General features: G+C 35.5%; 2 protein-coding genes and 2 pseudogenes across 2 annotated transcripts; 3 read left to right on the top strand and 1 right to left on the bottom strand.

Annotated features, from left to right (window-relative positions):
* Positions 1 to 1,346: 1,346 nt before the first annotated feature.
* On the top strand, positions 1,347 to 6,941 carry LOC133199928 (ATP-dependent DNA helicase RecQ-like; annotated as a pseudogene).
* A 3,526-nt stretch (positions 6,942 to 10,467) lies between these two features.
* LOC133199885 (uncharacterized) lies at positions 10,468 to 11,887 on the bottom strand (annotated as a pseudogene).
* Positions 11,888 to 18,160: 6,273 nt separating this feature from the next.
* LOC133199927 (uncharacterized) lies at positions 18,161 to 19,315 on the top strand. The gene has a single exon (XM_061335728.1). It carries the CDS (start codon positions 18,161 to 18,163, stop codon positions 19,313 to 19,315), a length of 1,155 nt encoding a protein of 384 aa, XP_061191712.1.
* Positions 19,316 to 20,179: 864 nt separating this feature from the next.
* LOC133199926 (uncharacterized protein F54H12.2-like) lies at positions 20,180 to 21,496 on the top strand. Its single transcript, XM_061335727.1, has one exon. The coding sequence runs from the start codon at positions 20,180 to 20,182 to the stop codon at positions 21,494 to 21,496; it is 1,317 nt and encodes a 438-aa protein (XP_061191711.1).
* The last annotated feature ends 5,532 nt before the right edge of the window (positions 21,497 to 27,028 follow it).

The following is a 27,028-nucleotide window of genomic DNA, read 5'->3' as shown; positions in this document are numbered from 1 at the left end:
TTTCACGAATCACATTGCTTATGAAAACCACTGGTAAAGTAATGGAATCGCAAATATTCAGCTATAACTTTTGGATCTGCAATTATTTTTTGTAGACACATTGTTTGTTGATTTTACGTCCCTCTCGAGAATTTTTCATTCATACGGAGACGCCACCACTTGCCGGTGGAGGGCTACAAATTCTGACCTATACTCGGCACTCACTTGCCTTGTTGAGTTTACTTTTAGCCTCCTAATGGGAATCAGGAACCATTTTTCCCTTTCACTCTGGGTCTAGTGTGTCTGGTAGCGTAGGAACAGTTGTGCGTATCTTTCGTCCCATCACGAGTTCAGCTGGGCTTTGACCTGTCGCTTCTATTGGTGCGTTACGGTATGATAGTAATGCCTTAAAAATATCGTCCTGGTCGTGAATTCTCTTTGAAATCTTTACGGCACTTTCTGCCTTCCCACTGGATTGTGAATAATGAGGACTCGGTCTGTCGGAATTTGAAATTTACTGCAAATTCGTGGAAAGCTTCTGAAATGAACTGCGTACTATTATCAGATACGAGCTCTTCAGGTATTCCCCATCAAACATGTTTTTCATCTTCCCGATAACCTGCGCCCTGGTGATAGACTGTATAAAAGCTATCTCAATGAATCTGGAAAAATAGTCTAGTCTAAGACAAATAAAAAGTGTTTCCCATCTTACTCGCACAAGATTGCACCAACCTTCTGCCATGGTCGACTTGGTAATGAGGTATACTTCAACGGTTCTCTTTGCTGTGATGGACGGTGAGTTTGGCAAAATTTGCATGTATTAATAAGGTTGCCAATATCCTAATACCAGGCCCCTAAACGGAATCCTGAGCTCTTGCTTTGCACTTTGTATATTGACATAAAATTCTCTGATTTTTCTTCACCCATGATTGCCGACCTAGTTTTCTTCGGTTTGCAAAACAAAATCGCTAAAAAGCAATTACGCTGAAGGCTACTTGCACGATAAAAAAGGTTTGTAATACATTTTTCCAAGGGCTACCCTCAGGCGCGATTAAAGAGAAACATTGGAACGAAGCTTGTCGAGATCTTGACAAACAAGAAAAGGTTTAAATTCAATATATAACGTGCGCTTTTGCATTTTTATTGCAACATTTCAAACAACAATTATTAACAACTAATAAATTACATTACAAATGAGTTGAACAAAGAAATTCAACTTTCTTTAGAATTTACTTGTTAGGAAATGTGAACCCCAAACATGCCATGTACCCAGTACTGGCATCGGCGTGATTTATGATCACAGTCGACCCAGTACCCCTTTTTTCTCCTCGGAAAGGCACACATTGTATTGCTTCTTCAACCCAGCTATGAAGGAAGAAATTTGTGTGCTTTCCCCGCGGGTTCTGCATGCTGATGGTCTCTCTCTGGCTGATCCTACTGGTGATCTCCGTCTTTTCCATTTACGAGGAGAAAGGAATGAGGTCAAAGACACAGAAAAGGATGTTGAAGGTGAGGAAGGATAATTGAAAGTAGAATTTAGTGTTATTTGGGTTTTGTTTGTTTTGTTTGTTGTTTAAAGTCCCTCTCGAGAATTTTCACTCATACGGAGAGGCCACCACTTGCCGGTGGAGGGCTACAAATTTTGACATATACTCGACACTCGGGGCCATTGAGAAGTGAGGGATCTTTTTCGTACCAGCACATACTGCGACACGGGACCTCAGTTTATGTGGTCTCCTCCAAAGTACCGGTCTCCAGGTCCCGCAGTGGGATTCGAACCCGCGACGTAAGGATCAACTCCTTACGCCGCGACTCTAGAGCAGACGCTCTAACCACTGCACCACGCGGGCGATTTGTTATCTACAGAAAAGTACATTTGAAAATTTTGAATTAATTTATACATTTGAATCAAATTATAATATTTTTTGTTCACAAATTAAAGTGTCAGGACATCTCTCTCTCTCTCTATATATATATAATTAGTAAAAATGATATACCTGTGCTCTGAGGAGTTGTTAGAGTTACCCCCTCCACCGTCTCTGTTGTTTGAAAGGTGGCTCTTTCTAAGAAATGAAGAAAATAAAATCATTTGCTTATTAATTCAAGTGTCAGTACATGTAATAAAAATCATCAATGAAAAAATATTTACCTGTGTTCTGAGGAGGTGTTTATGTCTTCTCCTACTTTCCTGTGCTCATAAGAGATATTAAGAGTTACCCCTCCTTCTCTGTTGGTTGGAAGGTGACTCTTTCTAAATCTGTGCTCAGAAGAGGTGTTAAAGTTGTCCCCTCCTCCGTCTCCGTTGTTTTGAAGGTGGTTGTTTTTACAAAATGAATAATCTTGTCATTTTTCTTATTTTTTATTCTTTTTTTTTTAATTATAAATGTCATTATGGCATGCCTAATCAAAAAGAGTGCTAAAATTTCAAGAATCTGAAATCAGTAGTTGCTTGGAAAATTGCGACGAAAATCTGTTATGTATGGTACGGCCAGACGCACGGATAAACAGGAAGTTGACATCAGATTCGTACAAAAATTAATCCCACCATATGACATGCCTAAACAAAGAGTGTACTAAAATTTCAAACATCCGCAATCAGTAGTTGCTGAAAAAAAATTGCGACTAAAATTTGTTATGTATGGTACGGACAGACGCACGGATAAACAGGAAGTTTAAATCAGATTCGTACAAAAATAAATCCCACCATATGGCATGCCTCAACAAAATGTGTGCAAAAATTTCAGGCAACTGCGATGAGTAGTTGCTGAGAAAACGGTGAGGAAAAATATGTTACGGACAAACAGACACAAAAGGGTAAAACAGTATACCCCCCTCTCCTTCGGAGCGGGGGTATAATTCCCTCCTTCTCTGTTGGTTGAAAGGTGACTCTTTCTGCAAGAAGGAAAAAAGTCCTTTTTCTGCCCCAGGATCGAAAGATCCCGGGGGTATGTTGTTTATGTCCTGTCTGTCTGTTTGTCTGTTGTGAACTTTAACCTTGCCCATAACTTTTGATTGGTTGAAGCTATGAATTTCACATGTGTATTCCTTGTGACAAAACCTTCTTGGGCACCATCATATTTGACCTTGACCTCGGAGTTTGACCCACTTTTGCAAAATTTTATGAGACTTTAAACTTGGCCATGACTTCTGAACAGGTGGTGCTTGGGATTTCAAACTTCTTGTCAAACTTCCTTGTAACAAGACCTTCCTCTGGATATCAACCTCTTTGACAGTTTGACCTTGACCTGAGTTTGACCTACTTTTTAAAAACTTTAACCTTGGCCATAACTTTTGAATGGTTGATGCTAGGGCTTTCATACTTCACATATGTAATCCTTGTGACATCACCTTTCTATGGATACCAACCACTTTGACCTTGACGTAGGAGTTTGACCTACTTTTAAAAAAACTTAATCCTTGCCCATAACATTTGAATGGTTGGTGCTAGGGCTTTCACAATTTACATATGTAATCCTTGTGACAAGACCTTCCTTTGGATACCAACCACTTTGACCTTGACGTAGGAGTTTGACCTAATTTTAAAAAAAACTTTAACCTTGGTCATTACTGTTGAATGGTTGGTGCTAGGGCTTTCATACTTCAAATATGAGATCCTTATGACAAGACCTTTCTCTGGATATCAACCTCTTTGACCTTGACCTGAGTTTGACCTACTTTTAAAAAAACTTAAACCTTGGCCATAACATTTGAATGGTTGATGCTAGGGCTTTCATACTTCACATATGTAATCCTTGTGACATCACCTTTCTTTGGATACCCACCACTTTGACCTTGACATAGGAGTTTGACCTACTTCCAAAAAACTTCAAGCTTGGTTGGAGCTTGGGCTTTCATACTTCAAATATGGGATCCTTGTGACAAGACCTTTCTTTGGATACCAACAACTTTGACCTTTTTTACTCACTTTTAAATAAACTTTAACCTTCGCCATAACTTTTGAAGAGTTGCAGCTACGGCTTTCAAATTTCACAGGTATATTCCTCGAGACAAGACCTTTCTTTGGGTACCAACACTTTATCTTTTGGCCTGGATTTTGACTTGCATTTGAGAAACTTTATCCTTCGCCATAAGCTGCCATATGAGGGCATCAGTGTTTCACAAACACATCTTGCTTTCATTTCATTATTTAAAAGTAGCATTACATGTACGAGGAAAAAAGTAGTAACAATTATTTACCTGTGTTCTGAGGAGGTGTTAAAGTGCGACCCTCCTTCTCTGTGCTCTGAGAAGCTGTTAGAGTTACTCGTTGTTTGGAAGGTGGTTCTTTCTACATTAATAATAATTAAAATTTAAGAATAAGGCAAGTGACTTTCGGTAGATTTCATCATTTACGTTATCATTTGTGACAAAGAGGTTTTTCAATCTTCTTCATAGAGATAAATTTACTTATATCTTTGTAATTAAAGTCAACAGTTTATTGTACTTTGGTCATTTTTCAAGACTCTTTTAAAAACCGGTGAGATAAGCGAGGTAAGAAGAATAACTCTCGGTAGATTGAGTTGTACATTCCATAGTAAAAATACGGAACCTTCATTGGTTAAATGCGGTCATGTAACCTATATTGAAAGGATGTATAATTCATTCATACCCACACATGGAACTCCTCAGATGTTGAAAAGGTGGGAGATTATGACCACATACACGAGACTATATTCTATGCATTATCCCTGACATGTCTCAGTTTTGGGGCAATTTTTTTAAACATTATTAAATGATAAAATAATCATTATTATCTCTCGTAATGCGTTGTACTTATTACAACGAGTACAATATGCCTAATAAAGCGCTTACATGCACAATGTCTAATTTTTGGTTAAGTTCATGACAAGATGAAAGATTAAGTCATTCTTATGTTTATTAATGTGTTATACTTTATATTAGCCTATTGTGTACAATATACATGTACTTACGACAGATTTCTCCACTTAAATCCTGTACGTTTACATCTTCTGGTTTTCACTTCAATTGTTGAAAGTTTGCAATTTGTGACGAAAACATACCTGGTGTCCGTGGAATTAACTTGCAGAAACCTACATTTAGGTAAATAACGTGCGATTCTGTGGTCTTTTATATAACAGGGAAAGCATTGGTACCCGTCTTTAAGGTAAAGATTAATAAAGTCCATAATAGGGATTCACACATGCGGTCCATGATTCTTGTCCAGAGCACATGAATATGTCACATGACCTGTACGTTGATAGGGTGGCAGGAAAAACTGTGTTAAGCTTAGTTGATAAACTTTTGGGTCCATTTCCATCTTCGCTAGCCAAGTGTCCGATTCGTTTACCCTCATCCCCCCTTTGCAGATTTAGTAAATACATTACTGCCATCTAGCGAGTTAATAGAGTTATCGTTCTTGGCGTCAAGGGTTTAATCCAATCAGATGGAGCGTAACTTACTTCTTAATGTTTACAATAACAGAAGAATTTGTTGGCGACAGAAAATGGAGAGGTGTGGTGTCCAACCTAAGGGATAAAATTAAAGTTATATTTGTAGATGAGGCCCACACCGTTGTTCAGTGGTAATAAGTTACACATAGTATTTCATAATAAAAGTCTTAGCAAAAGTTTAATTTGTGCAGGTTAATGGGTATCTTGTACATTTTTTTTTTAAATACATTGCATGTAATGTTTCTCTAGAAGATTAGGACCGTTAGTAATAATCATTACTAATATAATTTAAACTTCAGATGTGAATCATTGTATCTCCAGGTTTTTGGTGCGTCATTGCAAACCAATGGTTTATTTACCTTACTTGGGTATGTATTTTTTTTATAGGGGTGAGGGAGACAAACACCATGAGTCCTTCAGGGAACACGTCAGTCACATATGGGAACTTCGATCCATTTGTCCTGCCCCTGGTGTCCCTGTAGTAGCCTTACTGCAACCTCTTGTCCATAACAGCTTCGAAAAATCATGAAGAGTCTATGCTTTAGAGCATCTGAGACAGTGATAATATCTGAGTCACCAGACAGAAAAAATATTAAATTGTTTTCAAAGTGCATTCCCAACAACAGTGATATTGAAGAGGTTTGGCTGGTTGATTAACGAGTATCCAAAGAGGTAAGAAACACTTCCAAGACATATCATTTTTGCAGAATCTATAACTGATGTATCAAAAATATATTCAATTTTTAGGAAGCGAATAGGGAAAAGTGAATTATATGAGATGTTCCTCAGCAAAACTGTAGAGAGCAAAAAAGAACAAATTCGATCAGATATGACAAAAGAAGGCAATATAAGAATTTTAATTTGTACAAACTCGGCTGGCATGGGCGTAAATTTCTATGGGGTTCATAATATCATTCATTATGGCCTTCCAAGGGAGGTGGACAGTTTGGTTCAGCAAATGGGTAGGGCTGGAAGGGAGGGAGTTCCTTCCCACGAACTCATTATCTATAAATGTCATAAAAGACAATTAAAACGAGTAGAGGAGGAACTAATACAATTGGCGAAAGATTCTAAGTGTAGACGTGACATTTTGTGTTCTTCATATGGAAGTAAAATTGAAAAAGTTGTTCCAATGCATACATATTGTGATATTTGTAAAAAAAAAAACAACTTTGTATATGTGAACTTGATGTCTGTCCTAACACCCACTCTGCACTTTTGTTTGAATTGCAAGAAGATGTACCTTATCAAATGAGGCGGGATGTTAATTCATCTGGCAGAATACTATTAAGACAGAAATTGGATGCATTAAAATTTAAACTGTCCAATTTTTCAAACTGGTAAAATCAGATTTGATACAGGTTTATCAGATGATGTCATTAACTATGTAGTTCAGAATGTAGAAAACATGTTTACACCTGAAGACATTTTACAAAACTGTCCCATTTGGTCATATGATGTTGCAGACCAAATTTCTAATAGTATTAATGAACTTTTTGAGATGATAACATGTATAATGTCATAGATACTGGTGAGGATGATGGAAGTTAACTGTAGAATATTTCAAAATAATTGCACATTTTTGTTATTATGCATAAAAAAGGAGATTGTGTGCATTTGGTAATAAAGCATTGCAGGTTTTTTTCCTTAAGGTCGGGGGGGGGGGGGGGTACCAATTTCATTTACAAAAATTCCAAAACGACAATGGAAATAAATATTATGAAACAAAAAATTGAAATGTGATATTTTTTTCCAATTTTTAACATTTGCTGCTATTTTTCTAAAATGGAAATAAGCTCCAGGCCCTTGATTTTTTTCAAAAACTAAAAAAAACCTGCATTGATAATTGAAAAAAAAAATGATTTAACAGTTCAACAAATAAGAACAACAACAGTTGTCTTTGCATATTTTTTAAATTAGGTTTCCTTCTAGGGATGCGCGATTTTATCGGTATACCGGTATATCGTGATTTTGTATTGCGTGATACGTATCGTGATTCAGAGACCAAAATACCGATATTTGGTACATAATTACTAATTCCAGAAATTACTCATTTATCATGTTTATTTGTTCGAGCTATTGAATAAAAATTACAGGATGTGAAAGAAATGTTAAAGAAAAGTTAAACTACGGTTTCCAAACATGCTTTATCTTATATAAATAAAAATGAAAAATGTAAAGTTTTATTTTTACTGTGTATTTGAAAGAAAATTTATTTGAAATTGTAGAAAAATCTCCGTGTAAAAATATCCCGATTTTATTACGATATTTTAGGCAAACAATCGTGATATATCACGATACGAAATTTTTGGCGATACCCATCCCTTTTTCCTTCCATTTACAACCTACATGTTGTCGTTAAACAGTTTCATAGGACAGTCTCTCTTTTTGTTTACTTAACTATTTGTGTAGATCTGTCATATTTATCCTTGAAAACAAGTCACAAAAAGTTTTAAAATTGTCATATTTTTTAAGAGCAATGTAATCAAATACACTTGCAGCAGACAGTTCAGTCACCATAAGTAAAACATCCTTGTTAACACAGGTGCTCGGGCGATACCTGATTTCTTCAGGCCAGACTTTTCGATCAAATTTTCCTTGACCTCATCTTGTATTTGAAGAGTCAATGCTGATTTTCTGGCACTTGCATACATCACATTGGATGCTTGACATTGCAACTTTGATTTTAGTCGATGAACCAAAATCTCGACCAAATTATCATTGGGAATCATATGATCAATTCCTCCTTTTAAGTTAGTTGTGCAATTCCATTTGTAATCGTATGCTTCTCTTGGACAAAGTAAGCAGTGATAATTTGCTAAGAAACGAAATAGCCGTAGTTGGTATTCTGTGTGATGCCCAATCCCGGAGAGAAGCATTTGAAATTTAGAATTGTTCATAATTCTATTTCCATCTCCGAGTTTATAAGCATCACCAGTGTCTCTAAGTAAGAGAGCACATTTCATGAATGAGGCCCTGTAAAGACCTACTTGATCAAGATCTTTACCAGCCTCTTGATTTGGTTGCTGCCACTCGTGTTCTTTTACAAAGTGATTTTCAAGATGTCCGCGTGTCTTGTAAGTGCGTTGACATTCAACACATGAGTATTTCCCTTCAACTGCATCAAACATGTCCCTGATTTGCTGCTCCTGCATATTAAGTTCTTCAGCAGTATGTTCCAATGTGTGCGAATCTGTGCAAAAAATTTTTGAAAATTATGATTACATTTTGAGAACAACAAAACACACTTTCAGTGACCTTGACCTCAAATTGACCCAAAAATCTTTATACCTAATAAAACTTTTTCTCCCATAGGGTCACCTTCTTTGTAAGCTCCATGATCAATGAAAACATTAATATTGTTACAAAAAAATACTGATGAGTTTACTGATTACTATGAGACATTTAAACCTGCATTCCTTAAAATGGGATCACTCCAAAAGAAGCAAATTTTGTTAATATAGAAAAAGCATGTATACCATTTTTTTCCAGATTGATGTAATTCCTCTGTATTTCTGATGCAATATTGGTAATGAACTGCACCTTATCCTCAGATGAGATTGCCTTAAAAAGAACCTGTTTGGACTTGGGTTCACAGGCCCAAGTGATGCATGCATGCTCCAACAAGGAAAGCATCTAAGCAATAATCAATGAAAGCAGAATAGGCTCTTAACAACAAACATATGATATAAAGGCTTCCTTTTTATATTATTTGAAATAGTAATTAAGAAAATTTAAAAAGTTTAAATCTATCTTTCAAAACCTTAAAAACAAGTGAAGTGAAATTGACTGGATACTCATTTACACACTTTCTCATATACTTTGGGCAAGTTATACATATGTAGTGGTCTTTATTAATTTACTCTGAAAGATACTTAACACATTAAGATAAGAGGCATTTTCAAAAATCATTTTGTACCAGTAAAAATTTGGTTTACCTGTACCTTTCAATAACTCTGTCTGATCCCTGTCATTGACTCTGTGTACAATGTTTCTTAGTTGGGCAAGAGTTCCTCGGTCAGTGGTTGATGAGGTTTTGTAGAATTGCTGGTAGAGAATCTGCAATAAACAATTGAATGTTATTCATAAGAAAAATTGTTTGTAGTCAGTTAAGCTAAATTTAAAAATTCATTTTAGTACATAATACAGATAAACTGTATATATTTGAAGCACAGTGGTATCTTTCAATGTTAAAATAAGTCTAACAAAAGAATTAAACACGCTCATCTAATTTAAAAGAGAAAATAAATATGTTCAATTTAAATAATTTTTACCTGTATATAGTATATAAACATCATGCAATAAAAAGCAATGAAAATATTAAATATGTAGTAAGAATAAAAAATCAAACTGGGATGCATAATTACCAAAAAGTAAGCTAGTACCACAACGAAATAAATCTAAAAGCTATTAATATCATATGTAGCTACTTGCAATGACATTTCGAGATATCGAGTTTGAGGACGATACATGTGTAGAAATATCGAAATATCGTTAAAAAATCTGACTTGTGTTTTCTTTGTTTAAATAACATTTTGGGTTTTATATGTAAAATAAATATGCTAAATATAAATAAGAAATACATAATAATTAAATTGCGTAAAATAATTTTGTTTTATAACAGATATATACAACTGCTTTGAATAAATTATTCTTTTTTTCGTCAAAATGATCTGTTCATTTCAATACAAAAAGATTTAATTACCAATTCCAAATATTGTGATATATATCGTATCGAGGCTCGAATAATTGATACGTATCGATATAGAAAAAGTTGTATCGTCCCAGCCCTAATGATGTTACATGCATTTCATCACAAAAAAACATCCCTGAGCAACCAACTGGAATTTCCAATAAAATAGCTTTTAAAAACGCAAAAAGTAATATGTATTCTTGTTGAAATATTTTAGAGTATAATTTTTTAACTGAACTGAATGTATGTATGTAATTATGGTAATTGCGAGATATATATTAAAAAATTGGATGAATTGATAAAATACATGTAGCTCTTTAAGACTGTATATTAATGGATAAGTAAAACATACTATAAGATGTCTACCTGACATACATGTATTTGAAACTCTGAACTGTAACTTCAACATTTTAACAGGTTTGATAACTTGTTACCAGACAGAGATTCATCATTCTATGCAGTACTTCTGGCCTATGTATTACACCAGCTATTTGTTCAAAATCTGTTGCTGCTTTTAGCATTGCTAACTGTGCAGAAAAGGCTCTTTAATTTGTGAGAACATCCCTCCCCAAACACTTTCTTTCTGATGACAAGGGGATGTTCCTCAGCTGTATGTGGGATGTGATTATGATGGATGTGCTCTAAGATACTGATCATGTCCTCATTCTTATCTTCACTTTTATCTAGTAAATCTAATATCACAAAGTCAGATTTTTTGGACAATTCTTGCATGTGAGGATGTTCGAATATAAGATTCATATTTTTGGAAGCAAGGAAAATATTTCACCAAAACTTTCATAATATGATGAATTAAATTATTTTCCAGAGATTTGGAATCTGCAACACTGGGAATAAAGATGCTGTTTTCAACTTCAGATATAGGTTTCACAGGAACATCTATATTTAAGTTCAAAACACTCTTTTTCAAACCAACAAATAGCAACCAATGCCAGCTTTGTCTTTCTTTACTCGTGTGTGATGGACTTTTTGTTAGGTCAAAATTATCTCCGATTATATCTGATGGTACTTTTTCCTCACCTGTATTTTGTTCAAGGGCTATCTTTTCTGATATTACAAGCTTCTCAATATGGTCAGTTTGTCTTGCTATGAGGTCAGACTTCTTTTTTGCAGCAACAGATGATGACACACAAAGACCTAGGTTGTTCAGAAGATTTAAGCACTGAAACATTAATATCAAGTATCATATAATATAATGTAGTGAATTCATGCATTTTTTTTTTCTCAAGGTAGAAGGCCATTTTTTAATATCTGAAATTGTTAATGTAATGTTGAAGACATTTCACAAAAGGATATATAATCATACAACATTCTTATCACAGGTAAATACCTCATCTGTTGCACCACCAGTATCCAAAACCTGGGATACTGCATGATGAAAAGCAGACATGTGCATATTTCTTTGTTTCTGAATGATAGCAGCAATCACTGCCACAGTCATTGAAATGCTGTCATTATAAAAACCAGAAATTATCTTGTACAAAACTTGAGAATGCAACTGTAGCTCGAAGTTCCATGTTTCAATGTTCATTGTGGCCAACTCATCACTTGATGTCTGAGACATGAAGCAGTCTTAGTTGATGAAAGCTGGGACAGCTCTTTCTTGACGTCTTTCACAACACAGTTCAAAACATTTTCCTTCAAACTGGAATTGTAGATAACTTGCGAAACTTTCTGATGTGAATTACTCTTTGACATGCACCTGATGATTTTCTGGTAATCTCCAGAAGGTATTTATTTTGATTTAACTTTTTCTTTTGTGCCTCTATATGGTACCTGTATGTGAAAGATGAAATAATAATACTGAAATTAAAATAAGCATGGGATATACAATTTGGCAAAATTCCCTGGCAAAGACGACAGCAAAGGTCAACACTGGGCGCCGCAATTACTCGTACTAAACGTATTTGTTTGGAGCAATTTGATTGGATGTCCTGGAACGTCAAAGCGCGAGGATTTGAAAGCTTAGAAACTTGGCTAAATCTGCCAAGGGGGAGATGAGGGTAAACGAATCGGACACATGGCTAGCGAAGATGTAGTCCAGAATATCTAATTTGATCATCTATCAAATATATACCCACTGCGAGATTTTTGTTCTACACCAGTTAAGGCATTTTTAGTATCTCCCGAAGATAACGAAGTTTTAACCAGGGACTATATGATGTCTGCCAGGGTCATGTTCAAACACTTGCCATATTTTGGCCAGTTTCGAGATGTTGTTCCGGCAAATATTAGTCAGCCAACCTATCCTGAACTTCTGTCTAAAGTAATTCCATTTCCAGTGCTTTACAAAAATGAACAGAGTTATAAAGATGATGTGGAGATTTTATAATTTTATGAAGATCTTGTTCTTGACGTTTGCCGGAAATGCAACAAAGATGAGAATGATTTTTTCATTCATGTAGGAGGAGATCAGTTGACAAGATAACGGTTTTCTGGGGCAAAGGCTACTAGGGCTCACGAAGATGAGCGGAAAGATCGTTTTGAGAACCCAAGTCCCATAACTTTTGAACTACATATATTGGACTTGCAAATGAATTTCCTGAAAATGGTATTCAAAATTTAATACAAAGAGAACAGTGTCGGTGACAGGGGAACATTAAGTCATTTGAAAAAAATATTATTTCCAGAACAAACGTAAATGAAAATATCAACACCCATTACGATGCAGATAAGGACTTTGTCTCTGTTGTTGATACAGTGAAACCTGTCTAATCCGACATGCTCTGGAAGACGAATTTTGTGTCGGAATAGACAGAGTGTGGGACTGCACAGTGTAGAAAATATGGAAATTAGTAAAATGGGAAAGAAATTTTACATCGGAATTAACAGTGTGACGGATTGTCGGATATTTCTCTTCATACGAAAACTATTTAAACAGATGACAGAAAGGGAACTTGCATCACCCCGGGCATCCTAATTAGGACCCGCAAGAAAATGCGGGTGTCCCATAGTAATCACTCTGTCTATTCGTCTGTCATTCAACAAATTTCTCTTTAAAAAAAACCCTTTGTTATGGTTGACCAATTAAGTTTAAATTTGGTATGTTGGTTGAATGGGCTGTAAGACATATTTTAATGCTAAGTTTGGTTCCCTGTATCATCCGGTTTGCAGCTTGGTAGGTGGGGTAGATTCCTTAAGGACATACGCAACGTAATTTGAACTTTATTGTCTTTTTCCCTGGAGTTGAAGAGTTCCGATACTTAAAGGAACTGTGTGCTACATTTTAATGTCTATATATGCTGTTGTACACTTCTTCTAAAACAAGTTTGGATAAACAAAACATCTAGAATATACGTTTAGTAATTTTTCCATATATTTCTTTGAATTATACAAAAATTTCCATCAATTGATATCTTTTCTAAACCCCTGGTAATGCATGCTGATTTTTTGTCTACGAACATCTGATGGTACTATAATCTTAAATTAAGAATATTTTGAAAAATTATCAGTAGGCAAGGTACGTTGCGTATGTCCTTAACTTTACATAACAATGAATGGGCGAAGAGATATAACTGCTGAGAATGTTCCTATTGTTAAAGTATGAAAGACTGCAACGAGTCCCTTGGGATTAATTACCTTTCCTCTTGAAGAAAATCCAAAGCATTATCTTTATTTTCACTTTGAGATTAATAAACACCTCTCTGTCTGCAAATGAATGTTTTGAAGTGAAAGTCAATTCTGAATGATGTTTACGTTCTCTGAAGTTCATAAGTAGTATAAGGCGCCTAGCTGGCTGGGTCAACTGAGTGCACTTTTGGGCCCTGGGGGGATGGCCAGGTCAACGGAGTGCACTTTTGGCCCCCTAACCAGCCAGGGTGTTCAACCTTTTCCACCCCGGGGGTCAAAGTGCCTGAAAAAAAAAATCCATGTGAGATCCTACCTAGCCCTAAACTTGGCAGCGGTTCAAATCTTGATTATGACGTCATTCTAGTCCTTCATCGCCTCTCTGGCTGGTTAATTTTGACACTTTAAAAACACAGCTGATCTCCAGCTGTTATTCTAAAAGAAAAACAAGTCAATTTTAAAGCTTAAACTCTTTTTATTTAAGTATGATACAAAGTCAATTCTTCTTTTGAAGTTTCAGGGACTTCTTGACCTCTCCCTTGTGTTTTCTTTTCTTAGGCTGGTCCAGTGGAATCAGATTTTCTTTGTTCTCCTGATGTACAATAGCTTCTACAGGAATGTTTAATAAATCACCCTGTATCTCCTGGAGACTCATGTTCTCCTGCGTCTTTTTTTCCTGGGGCTTGGGTAGTCTCTTCTCAGACAGTTTGTCTTGGTCACACTTATCGGTCCAATGTCCAAATTTTCCACATTTGTAGCATAGGTCTTTCTTGGGACATTCAGGGGCCCAGTGTCCTAACTGTTTGCAGATGAAACAGGGGTTGGTCTCTCTGGTTTTCTTTGGAGCTTCTGTGTCCGTGGGTTCTCTACCTTTGTCCTGGATGCATATCATTTTGCCTTTTTCTTCTATTCTTCACACTTTACCCTCCAGTCGGGCCATTTTGCCTCTCAGGTAAACGAATTCATTCATGACTTTCTCTTCAAACTTATTTGCTTTCACTTGCATCTGGTTTAGTATGTTGACTATCCCCTCTAACGTGTTTGTTAAAATACCAAAGTCCTCTTTGGTCATGGGCTCTGGGAAATTATACAATCCCAAGTCCAGCCCTACAGGATCCTGAGTCTCTGGCATGGGGGCTATGGCATACCCTTCAGGTGTCACATAATTAGGGTTGTCTGTGGTATTCATCATTGCTTGTGCCATGGTACACGTCTGACTTCTGAAAAAGTTCTGACTGAAAATGATGACCCATACTCTCTCTGCGCTGGTTTTATACCTTTTAAATGAAGGGGTCCTGGAAAAACCCGCACGCGCTCAGCACGTTCTGAGATCTGGAAATTCCTGAGATATGAGATGTGAGATCTGGAAAAACCCACACGTGCTTAACACGTTCTTACTCTATTCAAGTCTATTGGTTTTTCCAAAGTCTAAAAATAAATTAAAAAAAACCAAAAAAAACAAAAAACAAAAAACAAAAAAACCCAGGGGTATAAATAAGACAAATATCTTGTCTTCTGTTCATAATCAATTGTCATGTCGAAGCAATACCACTCTTTGATTTAAGAAGGCTATAATTTGTTAATGCAATGAATAAAACAACACGAAAAACCTCTCCCTCCCGAGGCAGAACAAGTGTTTCAGAGAGCCAGTACCATCATAGAAACCATTCAGGACTTATGGTTACAATGCCTGGCCCTGTTACATCATCCCAACCTGGGGAGACTAGCTACACTGCATTTTCTATGTCAACGAATGAAAGAAACTCTGCCCCAGAAATGGTATGGGTTAAGTGCTGCAGATATACCTTCTCATATTTGGATGTTTATTTTTGGATGTATTTAAAAATGGCGGAGGGTCAATTATAGATGTGTTTAAAAATGGCGGGTGGGCCAATTATAGATTTATGACGTAAGGTTGTGCAATTCATAAGATGACATCTGAGCATGCGTCATGTATTCGAGGAATGCGAAATGTGAGGAATGCATAATTATAGATGTATGTCCTAAATCTATAATTGAAAACTGTGTATGGTTTAAAATAAACAGATGTAAAGCAAAAAAGTGATAGATCTAGTGTCCAAAAATAATTTGTTTGTGACCCATGTAACTATTAATGGGGGGAGTATAAAAGAATAAAAGTAATGACCGAATCTTCATTCAATCTTTGTTCTGACCAAGAAAAGGTTGGTTAGAAAAAAATACATTGAAATGGAGAGTGTTGCGGTTATGACAAATTTGATTGAGAACACTTGTGATGAAGAGTGTAGAACAACACTCAAACGTACTTGCTGGAGGGACAAAGTGTGGATGATTCCAATGCTTATCATTTTAATGGCTGTTCTTATATTACTTTGTGTCAATCTCCTATGGCTGGAGAAAGGACAAAATGGTATTGATTTAGCGATGGATATCATAGAATGGAAAAATGATGAGAACAAAACGTCTCCAATGTGTCCGTATACCGACCAGTTTCCCTTAACTAATGATGTTTATGTTTCTATATGTAGCTTGAACCAGAACAGTTTGATTGATATTCGACGTTTTAAAGACGGGTTACCTACTGTTGAGGGAATACAAATGAGTAAAATGCAATGGCAATATTTGAAAACATCTGTTGGACATATTGACTCTTCCATTTTAAAACTCCCTCATTTGATCCGTGTGCAAGTTTGAATTTAATCTCCATATTTCATAATAAATGAATTAATTGTTTTTATTTTTTGACACTTATAGTCCAATGAAAATGGGTTTTTTCACTTATAAATATCTTTTCCTTTGGCTTAAATTTTTATTTCACTATGGACAGTCGAAGGACACAGTACAAATGGAAAATTGTAGCCTGGAGTGCACTAAGATTATCGAAAGAGTCTGAAAAGAAAACCTGGACTTTACAAGAAAGCCAATGGTTTGATCGCAAAACAGATTGTATCGAAGATTTTCAGACTGTGATTAAGGACGGTTATGATATTGCTGACAGTTGGGGGTCAGAGGAATACTTATTAAAACGGAGGGTTATGCCGAAAAAATATTCTCCATACTAGAGTGATATTTAATATGGGTCATTTACCTAGTGATGTAAAAAAAAATACATACATCTCAAAAACATGTTCACTTTAGTGACAATACAGAAATCTTTTTCATTCCTGTCGAGGACAGAAAGGGTGAATGGATGACTTATGCCATTGACAGAGCACATTTTAAGAGAAGAATTCAACAAACAGAGAGTATAATTTCACCTATTTTACAAAAGAAACTAGACAGTACAAGAGATGGCTGTTCAATATAGATATGGATGTTTATTGGAAACAAAGGACGTTGATGGAATCGTTCATCAGTGTAACTGTTTGACTGTTAAACCTCACGGACTAAGTGAGAAAATAAGCAAAACGTACCCTTGGGGTGATGTGTACAAAACACGTAGACCACAAGGTACAAGAAACTTAGATGTTCTAAATGACAGAAGTAAACCAGGAACAATACAGATCATGAAATCCCCTGAGATCGGTATGCCTGACGTCATTTGCTTATATTCACAGTGGGACTATGGTCATAGGAGTCGGAGAAATATCCCTCCTTTCAAAGATTCTCAAATTAATAGAGAGCAATAGTTTGCACAAAGTCTTTCCAAATTAAAAAATATTCCTCACAGAAGACTAGCTTTCCATTCAAAATTGGTTGTGGATTAGCAGGAGGGGACTGGAAAGTGTATTACAATCACATTCACCATTTTACCATTACGTCTGGGAAAAACGTATTGATATTGATACCAGAACAGGACGGACTGAAGTCAAGGTAGAATGACTTTTGAGTGATTTTACCTTCTGTTATTGTGACAATCTAATGTAGCACGAAGCTTCACAAAATGAAAATTATCGTGTTTTCAGACATAAATCAGTGAGGCAGACTATTTCACCACTCTTATGAAATAAAGAAAGTTAAGATACCATGACTTACCAGGAATACCTGTAATGACAAAAATTTCTATTGATAATTCAGGATACACATTTTCATTGACGGGAAAGTAGACATTTTTTAAGGTCTGTCGGATATAGATGTCAACACTATTTCACAACTCATTGAAACTTACATTCGATGAATGGGAAGAATTGAAATGTTATTGGAGACCAGATAAAAAGCGTGGAGTACTGTGAAAATTCGGAGAGCCATCAAAATCAAATGGGATTCCTTCAGTGCCCCAGGTGCAACCCCAACGAGTACTCTAACTATACTTACTAAAGAGGGAGATTGTGACACTTTTTTTGAATGACTGTGTTCAACATATATTACATAAAACTATGTTCAAAAACAAAAAGATTGTAAATATTGTTTTGTGTGACATAAATAATGAATATTATGTATGATAAATATTATTATATGTGTGTGACTTGTATCATTTCTATTTTAATTTGATGTCAATCACATTTAACATACTGTTTTTATAATAAAATGTATATAATGTCCAAGTTTTTTATTTTTACATTCATAAGTGAACATGAAGTTGACAAAACAACAACAGGCATATTTGGAAAACATTTGGACCGATGTTACAAAGGCAGCCTCATTTGCTGGTCCTTATAAACTTTATCAGATCGTGAAAAAAGAGGGGAAACATAAGATCGGCTTGAAAGCCATAAAACAATTTCTATCAGACTTGGAATCGTATTCTCTACAAAAGAGGGTTCGTAGAAAGTTTCCTCGAAGGCACATTTTGACAGATTCTATTGATTCGATATGGGATGGAGATTTACAAGATGTAAGAAACATATCCAAGGAAAACGATGGGGTTCAGTACATTCTGGTGTTACAAGATATCTTTTCTCGGTTTTTATTTACGGCTCCCTTAAAACAAAAGACAGCCACTAACGTGATAGATGCCTTAAAAGTCATATTTGCCAAAGGGAGAAAGCCAAAAGTGCTGAGAACCGATAAGGGTAGCGAATTTAAGAATAGATGGGTTTCTGCATTTTTGAAAAAAGAAAGCGTACATCAAATATTTACGGAAAATGAAACAAAAAGTAACTTTGCAGAGAGAAGCATACAGAATTTAGAAAACAGATTACACAGAATGTTTGCTCATAAGCAATCTTACAAATATCTGAACGAATTACCATTTATCACAGAGAGCATTAACAATACACCGTCTCGACCTTTGGGAGGATTTGCACCTGCAAACGTCACTGAAAATAACGAAGACGAAGTTCGATATAGTGCTTATTTACACAGAACTAAAAATGATAAGAAAACACAAGGTCCCATGAACGTCAAGTCTTCAACTACCAAATATTCAAAAGAGAAATCATACAAGTTTAAGATTAACGATAAAGTGCGGATAACACATTTGCGCCGATTGTTTCAAAGAGAATACGATCAAAAGTGGACAGGAGAAATATTCAAAGTCAGCAGTAGATTCCGCAGTCAAGACATTCCCGTTTACAAACTCAACGATTTTGCAGACGAATCCATATCCGGTACTTTTTACTCTCAAGAACTGCAGAAAGTTAACAAGGACAACGATTCCATTTGGAAAATCGATAAAATTTTAAAAGAACGAAAGAGAAAGGGGGTAGCTGAAGTACTGGTATCCTGGCACCAATGGCCAGCCAAATTTAATTCCTGGATCAAGAAGTCAGACCTGCAAGAGGTATAAATAAGGCGGATTTTGCGAATAGATGATCATTTTTTTTTTAAAATGAGCATAAGATTGGTTCTCAGATCTTCTGACAGTCACAACGTTTATCCCGGAAACACTCCGTATGACTTTAAAGTACATATACCTAAACCGTTGTACTTTCAAGGTCACTGGACCGTTTCACTTTTGGAATTTTCTTTACTCTCGGGTAATACCGAGCGAGAATTATACGTGTGTAGTAATCTGTGTCAAGACAGCATAGTGGGAGAGAGGGAGTTACCTCTCTTACGACGAGTGTTCTTAGAAAAGGCTGGGAACAATATCTATACTAACCCTTACGAAGTACCCCTTCGATTGGGCGAATTTCAAGACGTGAGGATCTATATAAGGAACTCTTCTAATCAAGCAGCTTCATTTTTAAAAGGCGGTGTAACCGTAACCCTCCTCTTGAAGAAACGCTTGTTTGAAATACAATGATGGGTTCAACCTACGTTTCAGATCCTAGGGTCTGGAAATCGTTTTACAGAAACATGATGGATGGTCAGTTTCGACCTGGAAAATATAGGGGTCGTCAAACGGGCGGTGGAATAGGAGGAATGTTTTCCAAGAAACCTTACATGATTTCCGTCAACCCACACTCAACGGAATCCCCCGACAAGAAGGTCGTGGGGAAACACGTGACTCCCATGGCTGCCGTGGAAGAAAGAGCGAAATCGGAATTAAAAGAAGCCATCAAGGAAAGCATTCCTCACGTGTCGGTAAACGGCAAGAAAGAATCAAACCTAAGCCTGCTGTCAAGGCGATAACATCTAAGAGTGTAAAGAGAAAGAAACTTGAGGAAGAAGATTGGGAAGGTACTATATTCAAGAAACTGAAGAAATAATGGCGTTTTTAAATGACAAGATCACCGACATCGGACTTCCAGCAGAATTAACCTTATTTACAGTCCCTCCCAATCAAGTAGCTGTAGAAAAAATCTATTATTCGGAATGCAGACCTGTCAGCTCCTTCGATTCCGAGGATGCCCCCATCGAAATTTCTATACCAGGACAGGGTAACGAGTACATCGATCTTAGACGCAGTCGACTGTATGTGAAATGTAAGATCATTAAATCGGACGGGACTGCTCTCGCCGCCCAGGAAAAGACCGGAATCATCAATGTACCTTTGCAATCGATGTGGTCACAGATCGACATATACATGAATGGAAAACTCGTTTCCCTCAACACCAGTTACTATCCTTGGAAAGCTTATCTAAAACTCCTTATGTCCAGTGGAGGCGATGCCACGGAATCTCAGTTACAGTCCCAGTTATACTATTTAGACGACGACGACATGGATAACCCTGACGCCTACGGGGGTTCTAACGGAGGACTGGCCAATCGATACGCATTCACCCAGAAGAGCCAGGTTTTCGACATGGAAGGTCCTTTATATGAGGACGTCTTTAGACTAGACAAATACCTGGTCAATGGTGTGGATGTACATCTTAAGTTTTTTAAGAATTCTGCTCCCTTTGTGCTCATGAGCAAAGAGACAAGTCCAAGTTACAAATTGCAGTTGCTAGACGTTTCATTTAAGGTCTGCAAGATCAAAGTCGACAGTGGAGTACTGATCAATCATGCCGAAATATTGAAGGACAAGACGGCCAAATATCCTCTGACCAGAACCGAAGTGAAAATGAGTACCTGTCCCAAGGGATCTGGCACGTTTATCTGGCAAAACGTGTGGTCCAACACTCTACCGACCAAAGCTCTTTTCTGTTTCGTGTCACAGACGGCGGTAAATGGGAACTACGAGAAAAATCCCTACAACTTTCAGAATCTGGCAGAGGAAATAGCTCTCTACGTTAACGGCGAGAGCTTGCCTTCCAGACCCATGAAAATCGATACAGGACTTAATCAAAATTACATTTCGCCTTATGTCAATTTGTTTGAGGTGGCAGAGAAATGGAATAAAGATGCAGGTCTACAGATTAAAAGATTCATGTTTGGAAAAGGCTATGCCATTTATGCTTTTAGCCTGGTCCCTGACGACCTGGGCGAGGAGTATTTAAACCTGGTGAGGCAAGGGAACGTGAGATTAGAGGTGAAGTTTGCTGCCGATACAATCGAAACACTAAATTGCTTGGCTTACGCAGAGTTTCCGGCTCTCTTGGAAGTGGATTATTCCCGCGACATCAAATACACCAGAGTATGAATACCTCTGAAATTCGATGCTTCATTAGAAGTCACGACTTGCTCTCTACGTCCGTCAAAGGTGTATATTCACCAGATACACTACCATCAAAAATTGATTCCTATCCATCCGCCTACGTATGCAACACGGACCCCTCTCATCTTCCGGGAGAACACTGGGTCGTCTTTTGGATGGACAGTCCACAAAAAGCAGAATTTTTTGACAGTTTGGGCAAACCTCCAGAGTATTATGATGAACGATTGAAGACTTTTTTAATGTTCAATTCTGAGAATACAGTTTACTCAAATAAACAATTACAGAAAAAGAGTGCTGAAACGTGTGGATATTATGTGCTATTTTTTTTGCTGATGAGAAGTTGCAAATATAGCTTTCCATACATTGTAGAATATATTGGCAGGCAGGATGATCCCGATTTATTTGTATATCGCCTTGTATCTGACTATACAGATTGCTTGTAAAGACTACTTTTGAGAAATATTCATGAGTGTTGTTAATAAATATGATGTCATTCACTGTTTTGGTTTCATTTCACATTTAAAAACAGACGTTTTTTACCTTCACAACTCAGTCTCGTTGGAGAAATGATCATGGAGGATTGGTGGGAATACAAATCACTTTTACCCTTTCATTCCCCTGCTACGGCCATGATTGTTGGTCCCACCATGAGTGGTAAATTGTCTCTAGTTTACAAAATTCTTAAAGAAGCTGATGGTATGTTTCAAAAACCACCGGATAGGATAATTGTTGCTTACACAGAATATCAACCTCTGTTCGAGGAAATGGAGGAAAATATCGACAATTTGATCTTGCATCAAGGGCTACCTTCCAAAGAACAAATCGAGGAATGGAGTGACGATGTGGAACACACCGTCTTGGTGTTGGACGACATGATGATGCAAGTTGCCAAGAGTGAAGAGTCCTTGAATTTGTTTTGTGTGACGGCTCACCATCGTCGAGTGAGTGTATTCATGCTTGCTCAAAATCTGTACATGCCAGGAAAGTTTGCCCGAACCATTTCATTAAATTGCCATTATGTCATTCTCTTTCGAAATGTAAGAGATTCCAGACAAGTATTAACTTTTGGATCTCAGGTGTTTCCATCGAAATTGAAATATTTTAAAGATGCCTATGACAAAGCGACTTCGGTTCCCTTTGGATATTTGGTTGTCGACATGAGTCCGGGGACGGATGACAAGTACAGATTGCGCACGCATATTTTACCCAAAGAGGATAACATTGTTTACCTGTCCAAATAAATATAATGTTAAATTACGAATTTGCATCATTTTCAAGATGAATCGCAGTCTGAAAGCACATTTCTCGTTTTTAGACTTGTTGTGTATTGCAAACGCCAAACAAAGAAGTGGCTTATTGACGAGCATGTCGTTTGATCAAATGCAGACACTTTGCGAAGTTATTTATAACGTGTACAAGGGAACCATCCCAGTCACCAAAAAGTACGTAAATACTTTGCTACCTTACAAAAACGTCATTCGTACTCTGATCAGTAGATCTGTGAACAAGTCACGACGCAAAACTTTACTGTTAAAAAATCAGAAGATCATACCTCAATTGATCAAACCAGCACTACACTACTTTCAAAATGGCTCGAGAACTAGTACTCGTACCAAAAGAAAAATTCCAAACTCTGCTGAAATCGGAGGAAAAGTCGAACAGTCTACAGGAGAAACCCCCTCTACCCAAGAAGGACCCTCCCAATAATGAAGACCCACCTACTCAAACCCGAATTCTAGAAATCTTGGAACACACCATTCCAGTGAAATATCAAAACAAGGCGAGAGGATTAATTCAATTTTTATCACGATACGGAGGAGACGTAGTGTCCTGGAAAGAAAATGGAAATTTAATATACAAGGGGGACGTCATTCAGGGTTCTCACATCAGTGATCTTATAAAACATGCATTAAGTCCATATGTTAAAGGAAATCCTATTGGATTTCAACAGTTTTATAAAGCACTGAAAGACATCGACACTCCCACGTCATTCATTCACAACAAGAAAATGATGGATCGTTCCGAGGTTCAGAGTGGTGGCAGATATGTGGTAAAGATACAGACGGACGGTGCACCGCCGGGTTACCAACCTCCCAAGAAGAAGCAAATGACTAAATCAAATATCAAGTGGCTAAAATTTTAATCAATGCATTGTTTATCAATACAAAGAAAACATATCTTGGTATGAATTTATGACAAACTTATTCATATGTGTACAATGAAAATAAAATATTTTGAATTTCAAATTTTTCATGTTATTTTTTTCTTTTAAATTTTTGTGTTGATCTTTTATGTAAAACCAGAAGCGATCGATTGCGTCAAAAGAAAATGATTTTCATTAGTGTGTTAGAAATTTCAGTGTAATGTACAGAAAAAAAATATTGTTGTCGCAAGAAGATCGATTAATCTATATCGTATTTGTGCATAATTTTGCTTTATTTTTTTTAAATCTGGAAATATTATCTAATCTATTTATTGATAAGAAAAAAAAATCGGTGTCTTTGCAAACAAAGAAATGAATCTTTATTGATTGATTTCAATAAAATATGTTTAAATTAAACATTGAATGATTTTTTTTTCAAAAACAAATTCTGATCTTAATTTTACACAGAAATCAATTTTTTCTATCTAAATGAAAGTCTGATAATTTTTTGTAACATTTTTTCTGTAAACAATTTAACTAAAATGTTTTTAAAAAACAGTCATTATTTCTTTTGACAAAAAAGGTCTACTTATTTAGACAATCGTTTTGTTAAATAGATATTAGTTTCTCTGATTGTTGAGGTTAATGAAAATTGTTTGCCTTTACAGACATCTTTGGAAGGTAATAATATCTTAACTTACTTTACTTCATAAAAGGAAAAAATAATTACAAATTGTCATCACATCTTATGTAACTTCTTTTCTAAAGCTGATATTTAGAAGAAAAAAAACCTATGATGTTATAATTAGTTTGTACTGAGAAAACCTTATACTTTTATCATTTCAAAGATCTGTATAATACTTTTTACATCTTTATCAAACAGACCTTAAAAATGTCTGTTTACCCGTTAATAAAAAATGTGTATTCTGAGCTATCAAAAGAAATTTTGTCATTACATTCTTGATAAGTCAGGGTATTTTATCTTTCTTTATTTCATAATGATAAAATAGTCTGCCACATTGATTTATGTCTGAAAACATAACATTCATGCAACATATATTGTCACACTAACAGAGAGTACTATTATCAAAGATGAATTTCACAAGCAGGGATGCTAATATATTATTTATCTAACAAAACCAAATCCTTGAAAAGATATCAAAAGTTATATGTACATTGTGTGAATAACATTGACCTTCTTTGATGTTTTGAAAAGAAAATAATGACATTCAAACCTTTTATAAATCATTGAAGTTATAATGGCTGTATATTTTATTTCAATATTTCAAAACTTAAATATTTTCCAAAGTTAAGCCCAATAAAATATGTTTTAAATTAAACAATGAATGGATTTATTTTCAAAAACAACTTCTTGCTTATATACTCTCATCATTATTTTACATAATTTTTTTTTATCTAAATGAAAACCTGATAATTTTTGTAACAATTTTTCTGTAAGCAATTGAACTAAAGTGTTTAATAAACAGTCATTTCTTTTGACAAAAAAAAATTCTGCTTGTTTTCACAATCGTTTTGTTAAATAGATGATATTTGTTTCTCTGATTCTTGAGGTCAATGAAAATGTGTATCTTGAGCTATGAATAAAAATTGTTTGTCTTTACAGACATTCTTGAAAGGTCATAGTATCTTAACTTTCTTTACTTCATAAGAGGAAAAAATAAAACAAATTGTCAACACATCTATGAATTTTATGTAACTTCTTTTCTAAAGCTTGCATTTAGAACAAAAACCTATGATTTTAGTTTGTATTGAGAAAACTTTATATTTTTGTCATTTCAAAGATCTGTGTAATACTGTTTACATCTATATCAAACAGACCTTAGAAATGTCTGTTTACCCGTCAATAAAAAATGTGTATTCTGATCTATCAATAGAAATTTTGTCATTACATTCAAATCAGGGTATTTTATCTTTCGTTATTTCATAATGATAAGATAGTCTGCCACATTGATTTATGTCTGAAAGCATATCAATTTTCAATTTTGAAGCTTCATGCTACGTAAGTTGTCACACTAACAGAGAGTAATATTATCAAAGAAGAATTCTAAAAACAGAGAAACTAATAGTATTTATCTAACAAAACCAAATCCTTGAAAACATATCAAAAGTTACATACACATTGTGGAAACAATATTGACCATCTTTGATGTTGCTTTAAAAAGAAAAGCCAACCGTTTTCTTGACATTTAAACTTTGGTTTAAACAGTATTTATTCAAGAAAACATTTATATGCATTTAAATACATCGCTACATGATGAAAGGGATTTGAAAAAAAAAGCAGATCTGCTTATAATAATTCATCTCCCATTCAAACTTTTATAAGATACTGAAGTTATAATGGCTGTATATCTAATTTCAATATTTCAAAACTTAAACACTAACCAAAGTTAATCACATACTAAACAAATTAGAAAAAATATATCAGGATTTGATTTAAAGCCATTGATCCTAAAATTAACCATGATGTTTATTTCTATTGTGGAATATTTATAATTGTATTATTTCAAAGATACGTGCAATATTGTTTACATTCATATCCAGCAGACCTTAAAATATGTCTGGGTTTGTGCATCTAGAGCTATGAATAGAAATTGTTTGTGTTTACGGGCATTCTTGGTAGGTCATTGTACCTTAACTTTCTTTACCTCATAAAAAGAGGAAACAGTTTGCCTCTCTAATATTTGACCGACATGACAGTTTTCATTTTGTGAAGCATCATGCTACATTAAGTTGATACACTGTAACTAGATAAAATCAAGCAAAGACCATTTTGTCTTGACTTCAGTAAGATTTCAGATGTTTCAATTATAGATTTAGAACATACATCTATAATTATGCATTCCTCACATTTCGCATTCCTCGAATACATGACGCATGCTCAGTTGTCATCTTATGAATTGCACAACTTTACGTCATAAATCTATAATTGGCCCACCCGCTATTTTTAAATACATCTATAATTGGCCCTCCGCCATTTTTAAATACATCCAAAAATAAACATCCAAATATGAGAAGGTATATCTGCAGCAGTTAAGCCTGACCCACTATCTCGGAAAGCCTTACACTTTTTATGCCATCCCCAAGCAAGGAAAGTGATTTTACTCTACCAGGAAATAAAAACGATGGAGAAAATATGCATTCAATACGGGATGAAATATGTGGAAATTTCAGAAATACTAAGAAATGTGTGACTTTTAATACAGTTTTGAATGAAATTCATTATTTACCACCCGAAGATCGGAAAAGTGAATGGATGGCTCTAGTAGCCGATCGAATAAGATTTCAAAGCAGAATTCAACATTTGGAACAATTGTTAAACAAAAAGAAAAAATAAAAGGATGAAAAGACACTAA

This window comes from Saccostrea echinata, unplaced genomic scaffold (genome assembly GCF_033153115.1).
Source record: "Saccostrea echinata isolate AGI-Se365-2 ecotype Australia unplaced genomic scaffold, CSIRO_AGI_Sech_v1 ptg000036l, whole genome shotgun sequence".
Classification (NCBI taxonomy): domain Eukaryota; kingdom Metazoa; phylum Mollusca; class Bivalvia; order Ostreida; family Ostreidae; genus Saccostrea; species Saccostrea echinata.
This window is presented reverse-complemented; position numbering and strand designations above follow the sequence as displayed.